Raw genomic sequence first — 19,418 nt, 5'->3', positions numbered from 1 at the left:
AATGATTCCCGGGCGCGGCCACCGCTGCTGCTCACTGCTCTCCTCACCTCCCAGGGGGTGATCAAGGGTGATGGGTCAAATGCAGATAATAATTTCGCCACACCTAGTATGTGTGTGACAATCATCGGTACTTTAACTTTTTACTTTTTAACTTTATTTATATATATATATATATATATATATATATATATATATATATATATATATATATATATATATATATATATATATATATATATATATATATATATATATATATATATATATATATATATATAAATGTATATATATATATATATATATAAATGTATATATATATAATATATATATACTACCGTTCAAAAGTTTGGGGTCACCCAAACAATTTTGTGGAATAGCCTTAATTTCTAAGAACAAGAATAGACTGTCGAGTTTCAGATGAAAGTTCTCTTTTTCTGGCCATTTTGAGCGTTTAATTGACCCCACAAATGTGATGCTCCAGAAACTCAATCTGCTCAAAGGAAGGCCAGTTTTGTAGCTTCTGTAACGAGCTAAACTGTTTTCAGATGTGTGAACATGATTGCACAAGGGTTTTCTAATCATCAATTAGCCTTCTGAGCCAATGAGCAAACACATTGTACCATTAGAACACTGGAGTGATAGTTGCTGGCAATGGCCTCCATACACCTATGTAGATATTGCACCAAAAACCAGACATTTGCAGCTAGAATAGTAATTTACCACATTAGCAATGTATAGAGTGTATTTCTTTAAAGTTAAGACTAGTTTAAAGTTATCTTCATTGAAAAGTACAGTGCTTTTCCTTCAAAAATAAGGACATTTCAATGTGACTCCAAACTTTTGAACGGTAGTGTATATATATATATATATATATATATATATATATATATATATATATATATATATATATATATATATATTATTCCTCACACACTAATTCACTGAAAGAGCGCGCACTTGCCGCTGATGATGGGAAAATGCATTTTTAGACAATATGATTTGCCTGAGCGGCTAGGAGACACCGAGAATAACAAGCGGTAGAAAATGGATTAGAAAGGACAGATTTATAAAAAAAAAAAAAAAAGTTATTTCTTTTTTACCTTGAAACTTCCCGCGGGCTGAATTTTGGGCGCTGGCGGGCCGTAGCCGGCTTTCGGGCCTTAGTTTGGGGACCCTTGCCATAAACCATACACAGATATAATTGTTTCGATGTTTCCGATTTATTTAATAGACCACTTGAAAAACGTAATTGTTTTAAAGTGCCTAACATCTGCCAGCGTTGCTGTATGCCTCTAATGGAAGCTTCTCCATCTTCCTTGGGAATTGTCCCATTATAAAATAGTAAAATTGTTTCCCTTTCATACTCATACCCACAAGGCAAACCCCTTTTATCATGGGATAAAAAAGGTTGGACAAAAAAACATGTCTCTTTTGACTCATGCAAACGCTGTATAACACTGTTACAAAATGTGTTTTTCAGATGAATACATTTGTATAAAAGAAGTCATCTGAGCAGGAAAATTACCAACAAAATCAAAGCATTTCAAGAAAAAAAACATAAAACGGGAATAACACACATTTTACTGTGGGCCATTATTGGAGCTTTAACAGACACTGAAATTCTGCATTGTCATGGGACACTCAGAAGTTCCTTAATTTTTTATTTCCAGATAATGTTTTCAGTGAACACAAAAGCATGGCTATCTTGTTTCTGTACCATTCTGATCGGAATAGCAACAATAGTAGTATAACATACTGTATTTTACCAATTTGATGGTTTTTAAAGGGGTCATATTATGTTAATTTTTCTACATTTATAACACTTCCTACCTAACATATAATGCTGGTTCTTTGGTAAAAAATGTGCGTAGATTATGTTTGCAGACCATCTTCAAGATGCTTTCTGACCGTCTCTTCAGATGGTTTTATTTACAAGCCTGCACTTCGACTGCGTCTCCACCTCGTTAGCTGTGGCATGCTGTAGTTTTTAGCTCTTCCATAAGTTAAAACTTTACGCTACTTTGTTTTAGACATGGCAACAGCAAAGGATGCATGTGCATGTACGAGCAAGTCTGCCCCACAACAAGAGGATAAAACATAAAGGAATTTAGTGACTACAATATCGGAAATCTCTACCATATATGGAGATATCCGCTGTCGTCACTAATGGGGAAAAACGTTACAAATTGGGCGAATTCCAAACGACTGGTTTGAAGGAAGTATGAAGGAAGGCAAGATTGGTTTATAAATATCTCCACCATGCCTCCATGGTTTAATTTCAAATTTTCAGGATTTATGCAGATCTCAAATAGACAAAAACAAGTACCAATAGGTAAGACAAGTTGGTTTTGCATAATAGGTCCCCTTTAAGTTTGAAGCTTTTCTGTTTATTTAACATTTCAGTTTTACATATTACATTTTACATACATATTACATAGTACATTTTTAAAAGTATTTGCTTTAAGGCAGGTGCAAACAAGATATGTTTTGCAATACATTTTGTAATATATATACAGTACAATACATGGTTTTTTTTATGGTTACCTGGTAAACATATTAGAACCATTTTCATCGGCTTTTGACAGTTATATTATAAAGAACTGACTGAAAGAATTACATTATTGTATCATTGTGGAAACAGGGAAAAGGAAAAATATATTCACAGAAATTAATTGGTGTGTACTCAGTGGTGCCTTTTTATCTGTCAAGGGAAATTTCACATGATTGCAATTGGATTAACTGGGTGTATCTTATAGCAATTTCAAGCTTCTATGAAAGGAGTAATATATATTGATTCCGCATTAGGTCCAGAGAGAATACACTAAATTACCAGTCTCTGTGTCACCAGAAAGTTTTATACATTTTACAAAAAAAATATTCAGTGCAATGTTTAAGCTTTCTTTACTGTATGCAGTATATATGTTGCAGAAATGATACCTTATGTATTAATAAATGATACATTCTTATTGTTTTGTTGCTGTTTTTACTTACTTGTTTTGTTTCCTTTTTTTGTCCACAGCACTCTACTCCATCATTCTGTTCTGCGTCTTTTTATGGATCCCTTTTGTTTATTTCTACTATGAAGAAAGAGATGATGAAAACGTCAACACATGCTCGGTAACATTTTGCACTTCTTCTGTCTCCTGAGGAATTCCACTTCAAAGTCACTGACTATATTGTTAGATAATTTTTACTTTTTTGTACAAGGGTGTTATACGATGTGGTGGTTCAATAATGTTGTCATGTTTCAACAGTAGGGCTGCACAATTAATTGACATTGAGGGGCAGAGAGTCAAGGGACTTTCAGTATTAGCGTCTTTTTTCATTCTTGAACGATGCACAAGCCTTCAGCTAGGTGGCAGCGCTGCTCAAATTTATCAACAGGCTCAACCAGGTAATATGACCAAGTGTATTGGTTTCCCTCTATTGGTTGCGCTGAAACGTACATGATATACAGATATCATTTAAAGTTTTCTAATAATTACACCAGCACTTCTTTTATAGTGAGACAGGCAGGGTGAGTGTGACAAAAAAACTATACACATGTCTTCAGCTATGGCATGTAGGTGCGGGTAGCAGAAACTCATAGAGTGGTTTGTGCGGATAAATTAAATATTGTCAGGTTCTCAATTGTATTTCAATTCAGGGAGGGTGTGAACATTTTTTTTTCCAGAGGGGGCACGACAAAAAATAATTGCAGCACTGATTTAACAGTACAACAACAACACAGCCAGTCCTTTTTTTAGTCATTCACATCTTTGTGTCGTCGGTGGGTGGAGAACGGGGTGTCAGCTTTACACACATACAGGAAGACAGCCTCCCTACTCACAACTCGCCACAAAGTAACACCAATTAGGAGGAAAAAACATATGATTATAAAGCCAAATGTCCCGTCGTGGGAATAAGTTCAGCTTCAAATCGGATTGGCAATATTAGCCCATCAACACGGACAAACGAGCGAGAATACCGGGATCACGTGATGGCAATAGGCAAAAAGACAACGTCTGACATAGTTTTTCCAAATGGGAGAAAAATGCACTCTAAGATGTTCAATATTTATTATATTTTTTGCTTATAGGAGTGAATCCATTTAAATTTTTTGTTTGTGTATTTATTTAGGATAACAAAGTTATTTGCCTTCCAATTACAGTACAATGGTAAACAATTTTACTGCAATGAGAAATCAAAGTTTATATCTTTTTAAATGGTTACTTTCTATTATTGTATATGTTATGATTACATTACATTATAATCAATGTATTGTATTATTTAATTAGTTTAAAAGCATTATGTAGACAAACTCTGATTCTGTCTGCATAAAGTCAAATACTTTTAAAAGCAAATTATTGCATATTGGGGTGTACACCGCCTTCCGCCCGAATGCAGCTGAGATAGGCTCCAGCACCCACCGTGACCCCGATAGGGACAAACGGTAGAAAATGGATGGATGAGTGGATGTTTTGATGTGTGGCACCTTGAGACAAGAATATGTTAATTGACAGTTTAAAAGTAACATGTCTTCCTTCACTCATTTTCCAAGTTTTATGCATTTTTATGTATAAAATATAAAAATCGCAATTACGTTTTTTTCTCAACATCGTGCAGTCTTATACAACAGGCATATTTGCAGTACGATGCAGGCCTTAAAGGCCTACTGAAACCCACTACCACGCAGTCTGATAGTTTATATATCAATGATGAAATCTTAACATTGCAACACATGCCAATACGGCCGGGTTAACTTATAAAGTGCAATTTTAAAATTCCCGCCACACTTCCGGTTGAAAATCTCCTTTGGATATGATTTATGCGCGTGACGTCGCAAAAGCAACGGAAGTGGTTGGACCCCATCGGACCCGATAGAAAAGCCTCTTGTTTTCTTCGACAAAATTCCACAGTATTCTGGACATCTGTGTTGGTGAATCTTTTGCAATTTGTTTAATGAACAATGGAGACTGCAAAGAAGAATGTTGTAGGTGGGATCGATCGGTGTCTTAGCGGCTAAGTACAATACTGTAATATCTGTGATATTTGCATTAGTGTACTGTGTCTTTAAGGGTTTGGGGAACGCGCATGCGCGAGTGAGTTGGCGGAGAACTTGAGTGTGTGTGAGCGTGACTTTTGGCTAAGAGCAGCTCGTGTATGTGTGTGCGTTACTTTTTGAACTACAACCAGTTACCGCTTGTTAATAAAGCGATTGAGCAATTTGTTTAATGGACAATGGAGACTGCAAATAAGAAAGTTGTAGGTGCGATCGGTGGAGCGGCGGACTACAGCAACACCAACACCAGGAGGTTGTGTTGTGTTGTGTTTTGAGCAGGATAACAGACGCACTACGGTGAGTCTAGCTTTGGCTTCCAAACATTTGATCGCTTGCCCGTACGTGCTTGTCGATATGTGCATGTGACGTACGTAACTTTGAGGAGATATATGTTTCTTGCCGACTCTGATGGCGGCCGGGGTGTCGTCAAAAGCGTAAAACGCCCGCCGCCGCATCTAAGTTAGCTACGCAGCTAGGTTAGCTTCTGTTTTTTTAGCTTCGCCAAGCGGAATATTATTAATCGTGTATTTACATGTTCATGGTTTAATAGTATTATTGATCTTCTGTCTATCCATCCAGTCAGGGTTTTTTAAAATTTAGTTTCTATCTGCATTTGAGACTGACGCTATCGCGTTGGCTACGCAGCTAGGTTAGCTTCTGTTTTTTTAGCTTCGCCAAGCGGAATATTATTAATCGTGTATTTACATGTTCATGGTTTAATAGTATTATTGATCTTCTGTCTATCCATCCAGTCAGGTTTTTTTTTTTTTTAGTTTCTATCTGCATTTGAGACTGCTGCTATCACGTTGGCTACGTAGCTAGGTTAGCTTCTATTTTTTTAGCTTCGCAAAGCTGAATTATTAATCGTGTATTTACATGTTCAGTCACTGTGAATGTCCATTTCGCGTTCTCGACTCTCATTTTCAAGAGGATATAGTATCTGAGATGGTTTGAAATACATATCTGTGATACACAATAGAAAAAGGAGAGAGTGTGGAATCTAATGAGCCAGCTTGTACCTAAGTTACGGTCAGAGCGAAAAAAGATACGTCCATCACTGCCTCTCAAGTCCTTCACTGTAACGTTCCTCATCTACGAATCTATCATCCTCGCTCAAATTAATGGGGTAATCGTCACTTTCTCGGTCCGAATCTCTCTCGCTCCATTGTAAACAACGGGGAATTGTGAGCAGCACTACCGCTTGTGACGTCACGCTACTTCCGGTACAGGCAAGGCTTTTTTTATCAGCGAGCAAAAGTTGCGAACTTTATCGTCGATTTTCTCTACTAAATCCTTTCAGCAAAAATATGGCAATATCGCGAAATGATCAAGTATGACACATAGAATGGATCTGCTATTCCCGTTTAAATAAAAAAATGTCATTTCAGTAGGCCTTTAATACTCAATCATTTCCACATTGCAAGTTTTGTTTGTGGGAGAAACTGATCTTTTAATTCCCAGTGCCGGTTTTGAGAAAGATAACCATACCGATGAAAAAATTCCTCCTCATATTGCCAACCAAAAAGGACATTAGATCTATGCTTTAGTATGTCTTCAGATATTGGTGCGCAAATCCAAAACTTTCACACTGCTGCTTTTCTGTCTCATGTGTCAATTTTAAGAAGATGAGTGGGATGGGCTCCGGCCCTCCCGCTACCCTGAGAGGGACAAGTAGTAGAAAATGGATTGAATGGGTCATTTTTTATTAAAAAAACTCAAAGAAAGGACATTTAAGAACTCAAAGCTCTGATTGGGTCAACAGAGGCAATACAATATTACTCTCAATCTAATATTCTTAAGACAAATTAAATATTGACCTCTCCACCCCCACCTTTTTTCATTTCATTATATTTCTCTTAATGGGCAAGACTCAACAGTTATTTTTTTCTTATTTTGCAGCAAGTCAAAAACGCTCTGAAGTACACAGTTGGATTTGCCATTGTCTGTGTGGCGCTGCTATTAATTGGGTAAGTTAGACACACAATTTCTTCCTTTGCCACTTGATAGCTGGATGGGGATATGCCATTGTGCTCATTTAATGAGTCTAGAGGACTTAGTCAAACATTAATAGTGCAATCTTCCTGGCCATTATAAGACATTCAAAAGATAAAGCTATATGTCAAGGGTAAAAGTTTTGTCGTACCTGTTTAGTTCTAAGTGTGTGCAGAAGTTGATCGTCTTTTGTGAAATCTATCAGATTGATTTGTTTAAAGGCAAAAAACACTTGTTTTAAATGTAAAAAAAACAACTTTAGATTTACCTCTACTTGTGGCTGCCCCAAGATTTAGTCATCTGCTAATGACAAAAGCAATTTAGGTAAATGTTTTCTTCACACAATTTAGCTAAATGTTTTCCTCACCCATTGTAACTGCTTTGTTACACCAATTGTTTCCCAATCCCTCAATTTTTAGCAACATGATCGCTTTCTTTTTCAACTCCTTTTCTGCTACCAGGAGACAACAACATTCTGTTGGGTGACAGTTCAATCAACAACGTCTTGTTTGGTCTCACAAGGCTTTTGTTAACTTTTAAAGAGTTTCTGACCTTTCACTGCCACATGTATACAATTGCAAAAAATAACAACTTTCACCTGAGCATGGGACAATTCTTTGTTAGATTTTGTAAAAAAAAAGATACCATGGTACCTCAACATTTTTATGTATGGTTTAGGGCTGTCAAAAATAACGATTTAACTCATGTGATTAATGACAAAAAATGATGGAATTAATTATGTATATACATAATATACACATATTAAATCACACAATTTATTTTGACCGTACATTGATATTTTACCTTAACTGGATGGTTTACCTGGAAGGCGGCGTTTGTCGCCATGCGGTCAGTGATCAGGTCATTGCATACATTACTGCAAAGAGGTACATTTAATTCCAAAATACACCCTGACTGGACTTTAAATAAATACTGTTACCAAGTTTTGAGAAAATTAACGACGCACATTCAAGTAAAACATTTCAAAAATGTTCCTGGATGATGTTCTGACAATAGGATTGTGTTTGTATTGGGGTCTTTTCTTTTTAAGTTGATTTAGATTATGCAAGCGAGTAATAACCTGTGATTAATCATGATTGATCCAAATTCAGAAATGTGATTTAATTTGATAAGAAAAATATAATTTGACACCACTCTTATATATACATTATTTTACTACTGTGAGCATCATGGAAAAGACCCTAGTGAGCTGCACCTTATGGTTTTACTTTTAGATGAAAATTCTTAGTTATGCATTATCTCAGAATTCCGACCAAACCCACATTTTTGTAAATGTTTGTCATTTTCAGAGCATTTGTTCCACTTGAGCCTCCACCGCAAAAGAATGCCACCCAGTGGGAGAAAGTTCAATACCTTTTTGAAGAACTAGGCAGTGGCCGTAAGTACTGTTGTTTTACAAAGTAGCTGACATGTAATTAACAGACTTTGGAGTTTTCCTTAGGGTGTGTTCAAACTTGTCCTGTTTTGTTTTGATTAAAACTAATTCTGGTAGGTTTTTTCTACTAGTATGCAATCAACCGAACCCTGTTGTGCACCAACATTGTATTTACCGTAATTTCCGGACTATAAGCCGCACCTGACTATAAGCCGCACCAGCTAAATTTAGGGGAAAATACAGATTGCTCCATATATAAGCCGCACCCGACTATAAGCCGCAGGGTTTTGATGTGTAATTAGCGTAGTATATAGGGGTTCCTGCTACCACGGAGGGGATTGTCGGGACAGAGATGACTGTTTGGGAACGCAAAGCGTCCCATTTATTAACAATAAATCTTTCAATCATTCAATCAAACTTTCACATCTTTGACGTGGCGAACAGCATTCGTGCAGAGTACAAATAATACAACGGTGCAAAGTAATACAAAGTGCTCGCCTGTACGTTATCAAAATAACCAGCCTACCGGTATATGAAAAGTCAGTCTTTAATTATTGTGTCATCGTCTTCCTCCTGCGTACTAAAACCACCGAAATCCTCTTCGTCGGTGTCGGAGAAGAAAAAGACGTAAATAAGCCGCACCCTTGTATAAGCCGCAGGGACCAGAACGAGGGGAAAAAGTAGCGGCTTATAGTCCGGAAATTACGGTAATTTAATTTGTGAGGAACGTTGCTTGTGTGCATTGAAATGTAAACATTTTAGCCACATTTCTATTTGCTGTCAGATTGACAAAAAGTTGTGTGTCTGTGTGGTAACCTGTGTGTTTATATTTAACAAAAAATCATCAGTGTACGAAGGATCAACATTCTGAAGTACCTTTATAAATGGAATGGTGGAAGAATGAGTATCTTTATCAAACACATTTAGTGTTTCAACTGGTTTAAGAGTTGTGGGACAGGCGAGAGACCAGCTCGTCAAGCAAAATTCAAAGTGTGAGAGAATCCAGGAGTAGAGAAAAAACTTAGCCACAGTTTCTGTTAGGTTATTTCTGTTTTGCTGATAGCCACAGTTTCTGTTAGGTTATTTCTGTTTTGCCGAAAGTTTGCAGATTGAATTGACCCTTGGTGTAGTCCGGTTTACTTTAGCTGAGTTGTGTGTGACAACGGCACTCTTCAACATTATATTTCAAAAGCTTTTCATGAAAATAAAATGTGTCATAAAGCTGGCTATGGAAGTCCTTACTTTATGCATATGTTCTTTACTGTATAAGCCAATGACACAAGTTTGAACACAGCCTTCACTTAATTGCATTTAGTGCAGCAAATGTGTTGGTATGTATTGAACTCAACACTGTTAATTTTGCATTTTTCATTTGCATACTTTTTTTAAAAGAAAAATATTCTCCAATACAAATAATAATAATAATGGAATAGAATTATAGAACGCTTTTCTAGACACTCAAAGCCCGTTACAGTGACAACCTATCATTCATTTACACCTTGATGGTGGTGAGCTACATTTGTATCCACAGCTTCTCTGGAGTAGAGTGACAGAAACAAGGCTGCCAATTAGGCGCCTACGCCTAATAATGCACAAAAACATAAAAATAGCAATGAGCAAATTCAGAGCCAGGAATATCTCTTAAGCAACTAAAACAATAATATATATTAAATAATAATACATTAACATAAAAAAAATTAAGACAAATTGAGCCACAATAACTTAACAGCACCATAGGCTCAGTAGACAGAGATTACAAAGGAAAATAACAAGTTAGCCTTTACGCAAACCATAAACTGATAGGTGTGGGCTGCACGGTGCATCTGGGAACACACTGTGCACTTCTGATTGGTGTTTCTATGCATGCATGAGTGTGTGTGCGACTGTGCGTGTGAGTGTGTCTCTGTCTGTCTGTCTATGAGGCTGCAGTGCGTTAATAAATGTCCCCACACGATGTACATTTGACAGTGATTCATAGCAGGGAAGCTAACATCAGCCTACGGTAACAGCCTAAATATCTACTAACGTTACTTACCGCGATGTGCTTCCTCAAATTTGACGTTGAGTTCATGTGACCGCCTGGCTCTGTTTGATTGGTGAAACGGAGTCAAACGTCACCAGTGACTGCATGTGATTGGTAAAACGGAGTCAAACGTCACCAGTGACTGTATTTGATTGGTGAAACGCAGGCATGTGATAGATCCTACTTTGAAGGTCTGTCTGACAAACCAAAACAAACAAAGCGTGCATTAACAGATCGATAAAAATCAGTAGAGAGTAGCGAGCTGAATGTAGATAAATGGAGCGGAGTAAAAGTAGCGTTTCTTCTCTATAAATATACTAAAGTAAAAGTATGTTGCATTAAAACTACTCTTAGAAGTACAATTTATCCCAAAAATTACTCAAGTAGATGTAACGGAGTAAATGTAGCGCGTTACTGTCCACCTCTGGTCATAGATCATCAAAGACAGCGCTTAAGCTGTTAAGACGAGATCTAAAATGGCAAAAGAATAGAATGCAATTCAAAATTAACTGATCTCACTGTCCTCAGGTGTCCTTACTTGTTGAGATAAGAACTGCTTAATATGCTTCTATAGATGCTAATGTGGAAAAAATTGCCAAATGTGGACTCCTAAGAGTCCCCTGGACCTTTGCCATATGTGGATCAAAGAGGAAGTTTAACCATCTGCCTCTTTTCACAACAGTGGACTGACCCCCTCGCATGCTTCCTAACCTTCCTCCCTTGTCACAGGGGAACATTTCCAGGCTGCCATGTTAAAAATGCGAGGGTCATCCCTATTCTAATTCCCTCCTTCCTTCTTTCTCCAGAAGGAAGGCTAATTGTATTATGGAAATCAACATTTGCCTCATAATGCAGTTGACTGCTTTACTATGACAGGTCACTAAGGTCACTAACTTAATGACTTAAACATTAGATTTATTATAATGTCCTTATTACACACACGTTATGGCAACCTTATGTATTTATAGTACGGCTGTCAAACGATTAAAATATTTAATCGCGATTAATTGCAATGTTCATAGTTAACTCAAAATTAATCGCAATATCGCAGATGATAATATATAATATTATATTATATAATTTTTCATCATTAATAAGTGTACCCTGGACAAAATCCCTAAATGTAGTTAAACCGGATGTATAGCATAGCGCTTTTATTTTGAAGCCGGAAAAGTGTGTGATTGTTTTCAGAAAATGTGTTGACATGTTTTAATGTCTGATCGACTCAAATAAAAGTCTCCTTGCGACATCCTGCCGACCGTCTTTCATTTCTGTTGAGCTTTTATGTCATCTTACTTAGTAAAGCAGTCACAGTAACAATCTAAATGTTATGTTATCATTGCACTTTCATCGTGAACTGAACACCACCCACCTCTGAAAAACGCGCAGCAGACGTTTGCTGGAGGGATGTTGCCTCTTCTTACGGCGAAAAATAGTCCTTCCTTGTCGGGAGAACAACTTGCCATTGCTTTGAACCTGATATTTCCCTAAAGGCCTACTGAAATGATTTTTTTAAATTTAAACGGGAATAGCAGATCCATTCTATGTGTCATACTTGATCATTTCGCGATATTGCCATATTTTTGCTGAAAGGATTTAGTACAGAAAATCGACGATAAAGTTCGCAACTTTTGCTCGCTGATAAAAAAAAAAGCCTTGCCTGTACCGGAAGTAGCGTGACGTCACAGGAGCTAGTATTCCTCACAATTCCCCATTGTTTACAATGGAGCGAGAGAGATTCAGACCGAGAAAGTGATGATTACCCCATTAATTTGAGCGAGGATGAAAGATTCGTAGATGAGGAACGTTACAGTGAAGGACTTGAGAGGCAGTGATGGATGTATCTTTTTTCGCTCTGACCGTAACTTAGGTACAAGCTGGCTCATTGGATTCCACACTCTCCTTTTTTTATTGTGGATCACGGATTTGTATTTTAAACCACCTCGGATACTATATCCTCTTGAAAATGAGAGTCGAGAACGCGAAATGGACCTTCAGTGCCTTTTATCTCCACGACAATACATCGGCGAAATGCTTTAGCTACGAGCTAACGTGATAGCATCGTGCTTTAACTGCATATAGAAACAAAAAAATAAACCCCTGACTGGAAGGATAGATAGAAAATCAACAATACTATTAAACCGTGGACATGTAAATACACGGTTAATGCTTTCCAGGCTGGCGAAGGTTAACAATGCTGTGCCAACGACGCCATTGAAGCTAACTTAGCAACTTAGCAACGGGACCTCACAGAGCTATGCTAAAAACATTAGCTCTCCACCTACGCCAGCCAGCCCTCATCTACTCATCAACACCCGTGCTCACCTGCGTTCCAGCGATCGGCAGAAGGACGAAGGACTTCACCCGATGCGTTTGGCGGCCCGGAGACGTAGGAAGTCAAGGTGAGGTCGGCGGCTAGCGCGGCTAGCGCGGCTAGCGCTCCAACAAAGTCCTCCTGGTTGTGTTGATGTAGTCCGCTGCTAATACACCGATCCCACCTACAACTGTCTTCTTTGCAGCCTTCATTGTTCATTAAACAAATTGCAAAAGATGTCCAGAATACTGTGAAATTATGAAATGAAAACAGAGCTTTTTGTATAGGATTCTACGGGGTACCATAACTTCCGTTACTCTGACTTCGTCACGCGCATACGTCATCATACCGCGACGTTTCAGCCGGATATTTCCCGGGAAGTTTTAAATGTCACTTTATAAGTTAACCCGGCCGTATTGGCATGTGTTGCAATGTTAAAATTTCATCATTGATATATAAACTATCAGACTGCGTGGTCGGTAGTAGTGGGTTTCAGTAGGCCTCTAAGGTAGACTTTCTTTTGTCCATTTCTCTTTGCTTGTGGCTCATCAGTAGCAAGTGAACTGCAGCCAAGTTCCCCCCGCTACGCTACGGCCCGAGTGTCAAAAAGGAAGTGTACGCGTTAATCGCCCGTTCAAAAATGTAGTGTCGTTATTTAAATTTATAGTTCACGTGTTATCGCGTTAACTTTGATATTCTTAATTAATTAATTAATTAATGAATTGATTAATTAATTAATTAATTAATTTATTTTTCTATTCTTAATTTATAGTGATACTTGGAGCAGTTCAGTATGTTGTTACTGTATGTCTGTAGGTATAACTGATGTATCCCTTTAAATTAGTGCCTAATAATAATTGTCTGAATGGACCAATAGTACATTCTAACAAAGTAAAGCATGTACCTTCTCAAATATACATGTTATCCCCAAACATCTTGATTTGCAAGAGAGATACCTCTCAACTTGCATCAAACAGCACGTTGGTCCAATGTATTCATATGCTCTCGATCTTCACACATCCATACTTATTTCCATCACTACAGATGTACCTGAATACTTTTGTCTATCATTCAGTTTCACAACAGAGATACATTTTCTTTTTGTTTGCACAATGGATGTACTTTTTCTTATTACTTAAATGTGGGCAGAATTGGTTGATGGCATACTATCTACAACCCTGTCTCCTTTTTTTTTCTTGTTTAAAATACAACCTACCTATGTTTAATATGACTTTACATATAATTTTTAAACTAAAAGAAAAAGCAAAATGTTACACTTAAGTGTTCCGAAAATTGATTGACTGAATATTAAGAATTGGTCACTTGTGTAGAACTATGATGGTTGAATACTCCTGTCTTAAATTTCTGAAATTGATTTGAGGCAAAATGGAGTGCACTCTTTGGCTGACACCAGCAGAGGTCCTGTTGACTTGGTCTCAATTTGTTTGCAATCTAAAGAAATGTAACATAACGTTGACTATGGGAAGTTGCTACATCTGGAAAGACCTCTGCAATGACTACTTCCCCAGCATAGGTTATGTTGCCCGATACAACATTGAATCAAAAACAGGAGTTCAGAACATTTAGAGAGATTCTCTTGTCCCTAAAATACTATTTAGAGTTCAGTATTTCCTACAGAGACTTCAATCTATCTGTGGTGGGGGGAGGGCTACATGACCGTTGTCTAGTTTTTAATTGGCCATGATTCATATGCGTGTAGTTTACTATGAGAGAAACAAAAAGTGAGCAAAAAACATTAAAAGGCAAACTTCTATGTCTTTAAACTTCTATGTTTAGAATACAATTTAATGTTCTTCTGTCACATCTTTTTCTGGTGAGGAAGAGGGGTATCACTCTGTAAGAAGAGCGACATGTGCCTTCATGTTAGTCTCCAAAAAGACCACAGAAAGTCTTCAGATTTGCCGCTAGTCACTTTAAAAAAAAAATACTATCAAAAAAGTCTGAATATTCTTCAAATATATTGCTGTGTCTTCTTATTCTCTGACAGACCAGGGACATTATGCACTAAGAGTTGCATGTTTTTCCAACTAAAAATAGACGTACATTCAAATCCAGAAAACGGCATAAGCAAGAGAAAAAAAAAATAAAATAATTATTATTATTCACCAATCCAAGCACTTTTCTTTGTTAAGCTCAAATAACATTGGAATTGATCACAAATGTCTGTGTGCCTGGGCATGCACAGGCAACGCTCCATTATAAATAAGCAGACCATATTGAAATTAGCCATTTGCCTGAGACCATGCCCAATCAGAATCCACCACCAACGATTAGGCCAAGTTATTTTTCTTGTGTTAAGAACGAACAAACAAGACATAAAATAGTGAGACTGTCAATACTGTGTGCTCCGAAAACTGCAAACAGGCTAAAATAATAAAAATGAATGGTCGACATTCAGTAGTAGCGCACGCCGTTTGAAAAGATAGTCGCTGCAATGATATGTAAAACTTTAGAAGAGGTGGGTGATTCTGGCCCCGTTTACACTGCACACTAAATACATTTTTGTTGCCCTCAAGTGACACAGATCAAATTTTTTTGCCACGCTCCAATGTGCTTCAAATCTGATCTTTTTGCATTAGATTCAGGCCACATCAGGATGTAGTCGATTGGAATTGGATCTTTTTAAATGTGACTTCAGTCTTAGCGGTAATGCGACCTCTTATCTGACTTTTTTGTCAGCCTTGGGCAAACTTCGTATTCGTGTGCACGAGGAAAGACGCAACCTGCCAGCGGAAATGGCTAATTTATCACAACATCCGGTTTCGGTGAGCAAAGTGTTTTTTCGACGGCAGAATTTCTGGTGCATCACTAGTCAATAGTGCGCAAATGGGCTATATGTAATATATGATTATATATTTTGATTCCGAAGAAATAGCGATTGTTGAAGACCGGAATTGACGCTCTGGCATATTTGCTTACATGTTACGTACTTTGCGTAATTTGTTTAAATCAGTTGAAAAATAAAGCTAATGTAAATCCACGCTCATGTCCGTTCTTCCTCTATTTAACAGCCCTAAAAATATTAGAACCCCTCCAAATATACTATACTATATATATATACAGTATATATATATAAATATATATACAGTATATATATATAAATATATATATATGTATATATATATATATATATATATATATATATATATATATATATATATATATATATATATATATACATATATATATATATTTTATATATATATATATATATATATATATATATATATTTAATATATATATATATATATGTATATATATATATATATATATATATATATATATATATATATATATATATATATATATATATACATATATATATATATATATACATATATATATATATATATATACATATATATATATATATATATATATATATATATATATATATATATACCGTAATTTCCGGACTATAAGCCGCACCTGACTATAAGCTGCACCAGCTAAATTTAGGGGAAAATACAGATTGCTCCATATATAAGCCGCACCCGACTATAAGCCGCAGGGTTTTGATGTGTAATTACCGTAGTATATAGGGGTTCCTGCTACCACGGAGGGGATTGTCGGGACAGAGATGACTGTTTGGGAACGCAAAGCGTCCCATTTATTAACAATACATCTTTCAATCATTCAATCAAACTTTGACATGTGTTTGGGGTCATTGTCCTGTTGGAACACCCAACTGCACCCAAGGCCCAACCTCCAGGCTGAGGATTTTAGGTTGTCCTCGAGAATTTGGAGGTAATCCTCTTTATTCATTGTCCCATTTACTCTCTGTAAAGCACAAGTTCCATTGGCAGAAAAACAGGCCCAGAGCATAATACTGCCACCACCATGCTTGACAGTAGGGATGGTGTTCCTGGGATTAAAGACCTCACCTTTTCTCCTCCAAACATATTGCTGGGTATTGTGGCCAAACAGCTAAATTTTTGTTTCATCTGACCACAGAACTTTCCTCCAGAAGGTCTTATCTTTGTCCATGTGATGTCATGACGAGCGGGGAAACCTGCGAAACAGGCTTGTAGGGATGATGAAGCCTCTGTGTTATTTCCTGACCTAATGTACATTCCGCTCTACCCCGGTATTGAGCACTGTATAACGGATAAACCACAGACACCTCGACTATATATATATATATATATATATATATATATATATATATATATATATATATATATACACACTACCGTTCAAAAGTTTGGGGTCACATTGAAATGTCCTTATTTTTTAAGGAAAAGCACTGTACTTTTCAATGAAGATAACTTTAAACTAATCTTATTTTTAAAGAAATACACTCTATACATTGCTAATATGGTAAATTACTTTTCTAGCTGCAAATGTCTGGTTTTTGGTGCAATATCTACATAGGTGTATAGAGGCCTATTTCCAGCAACTATCACTCCAGTGTTCTAATGGTACAATGTGTTTGCTCATTGGCTCAGAAGGCTAATTGATGATTAGAAAACCCTTGTGCAATCATGTTCACACATCTGAAAACAGTTTAGCTCGTTACAGAAGCTACAAAACTGACCTTCCTTTGAGCAGATTGAGTTTCTGGAGCATCCCATTTGTGGGGTCAATTAAACGCTCAAAATGGCCAGAAAAAGAGAACTTTCATCTGAAACTCGACAGTCTATTCTTGTTCTTATAAATGAAGGCTATTCCACAAAATTGTTTGGGTGACCCCAAACTTTTGAACGGTAGTGTGTATATATATATATATATATACACTGTATATACTGTATGTATATATCAGTGGCGTGCGGTGAGGTTCATGTCAGGTGAGGCACTGACTTCATCACAGTCAGATTTACAAACATATGAACCCTAAAGAGTATCTTATTCACCATTTGGGTTATGTTTAAAAGCTTATACCAGCATTCTTCCCTGCTTGGCACTCAGCATCAAGGGTTGGAATTGGGGGTTAAATCACCAAAAATTATTCCCAGGCACGGCGCCGCTGCTGCCCACGGCTCCCCTCACCTCCCAGGGGGTGAACAAGGGGATGGGTCAAATGCAGAGGACAAATTTCACCACACCTAGTGTGTGTGTGACAATCATTGGTATACTTAACTTTAACTTTACACTTACAAACTGTAGCGAACAAAAAAGCACATTTAATTAAAAAAAAAACGTTATTATGGTCTTATAAGTGCGCGAGCAGTGGTGTTTGTGTTGGAAGAGTTGTAAATGAATGAAATATGAAATCCGCGCTGTAGTCTGCAGGTGTACCTAAAGTTGTGTCCCTGTTCACGGCTCCTCCGGCGCGCTGCGCAAGCATTGTTGTTTTTGCACTTTTTGGCTTCTTGTTAAGTGACTTTTTTTGGGTGGATTCGGTCTTGCACATGGAGGGTTTGGGTGTGGGCTTTGGTTGGTGTGGCGCTCCCGTCGGGCGGTGCATTCTGCGGCGGAGGTGCTTGGCACCAGGAGGCTGGTTTATGAGACGAGCCTCCAGTTTTATGATTGCTCAGCACAAGAAATACGTTACACACATACAGTTGTTGACAAAATACACTGTACATTATATACCTCAGCTAACTAAACTATGGAAATGTATAATATAATTCATATAGCAATACGGTCTCACTGCACAGCAGGCCAGCAGTTAGCCGTGTCATTGTGCACAATCCATGTTGAGGCACAACGCAGTGACGTGCCTCAACTGGCTGCTGATCACTGCACCGTCTCTTCTCAGTATTTGAACCGCAAATGTGAAAATAAAAATAAAAATAATCTAAAACTGGTGAAGTTAAATGGAAAATAACTTTAGTATAATCACTGATACATATAACAATTTAATTAATTTTTTTTCTTTTTACTTTTTTTTTCTTTCCATGATGGCAGGTGAGGCCGTGCCTCCCCTGCCTCTAGTGACGGCACGCCACTGGTATATATGTGTGTGTATATATATATATATATATATATATATATATATATATATATATATATATATATATATATATATATATATATATATATATATATATATATATATATAATACATTATATATATACCGTATTTCCTTGAATTGGCGCAGGGAATATAGTATTCGCACGTCTAGAATTACTGCCGGGTCAAACTCGTTTCTCAAAATAATTAACGCATGCTTGGCCTTATCGCCGGTTTATTATTGAAGCTGGATCAAATTCGTTTCGCAAAATATTAATTTTATTATCGCATGTCTGTAATTTTCGCCGGGTCAAACTCGTTTCGCAAAATATTTAGCATATGGCTAGAACTTCCACCGGGTCAAATTCGTTACGTCACGAGTGACGCATCTGTCCTCATTTTCAAAATGGAGGAAACTGCTTTCAGTAGTTTACAATCGCACAAAGGAAAAAAGATAAAGAGCTTTTCAGTAGGATTTAAGGTCCAAGCTATTGAATACCTGTACAGTATGCTAAAGAGAACAGTAAGCAGCTATGTTTTATTAATATACCGTAGCTGCGTGTGTGAAATACTGTATAAGTCATTAAATGACTCCCGCCTCCTGGTGGTAGAGGGCGCTGCCGCGCTAGTGATCCTTCTTGCGACTTCCGGTACTGCAGAAGAAGTGAACACACGCAGCAAGAGATTTTTTTTTTTGTCCTCTGCCTGAACTTTTAAAATGGAGGATTACATACA

At 37.1% G+C, this 19,418-nt stretch overlaps 1 protein-coding gene across 1 annotated transcript in view; it reads left to right on the top strand.

Annotated features, from left to right (window-relative positions):
• Positions 1 to 19,418, top strand: part of LOC133657841 (lysosomal cobalamin transport escort protein LMBD1-like) — a 68,924-nt gene that overhangs the window by 39,359 nt on the left and 10,147 nt on the right. Inside the window, exons 4-6 of the mRNA XM_062059625.1 lie at positions 3,020 to 3,117; positions 6,941 to 7,008; positions 8,344 to 8,432. Of these exons, the coding sequence (XP_061915609.1) occupies positions 3,020 to 3,117; positions 6,941 to 7,008; positions 8,344 to 8,432 (255 nt within the window). The remainder of the gene's footprint in view (positions 1 to 3,019; positions 3,118 to 6,940; positions 7,009 to 8,343; positions 8,433 to 19,418) is intronic.

Source organism: Entelurus aequoreus, linkage group LG09 (assembly GCF_033978785.1).
Source record: "Entelurus aequoreus isolate RoL-2023_Sb linkage group LG09, RoL_Eaeq_v1.1, whole genome shotgun sequence".
Lineage (NCBI taxonomy): Eukaryota > Metazoa > Chordata > Actinopteri > Syngnathiformes > Syngnathidae > Entelurus > Entelurus aequoreus.
This window is presented reverse-complemented; position numbering and strand designations above follow the sequence as displayed.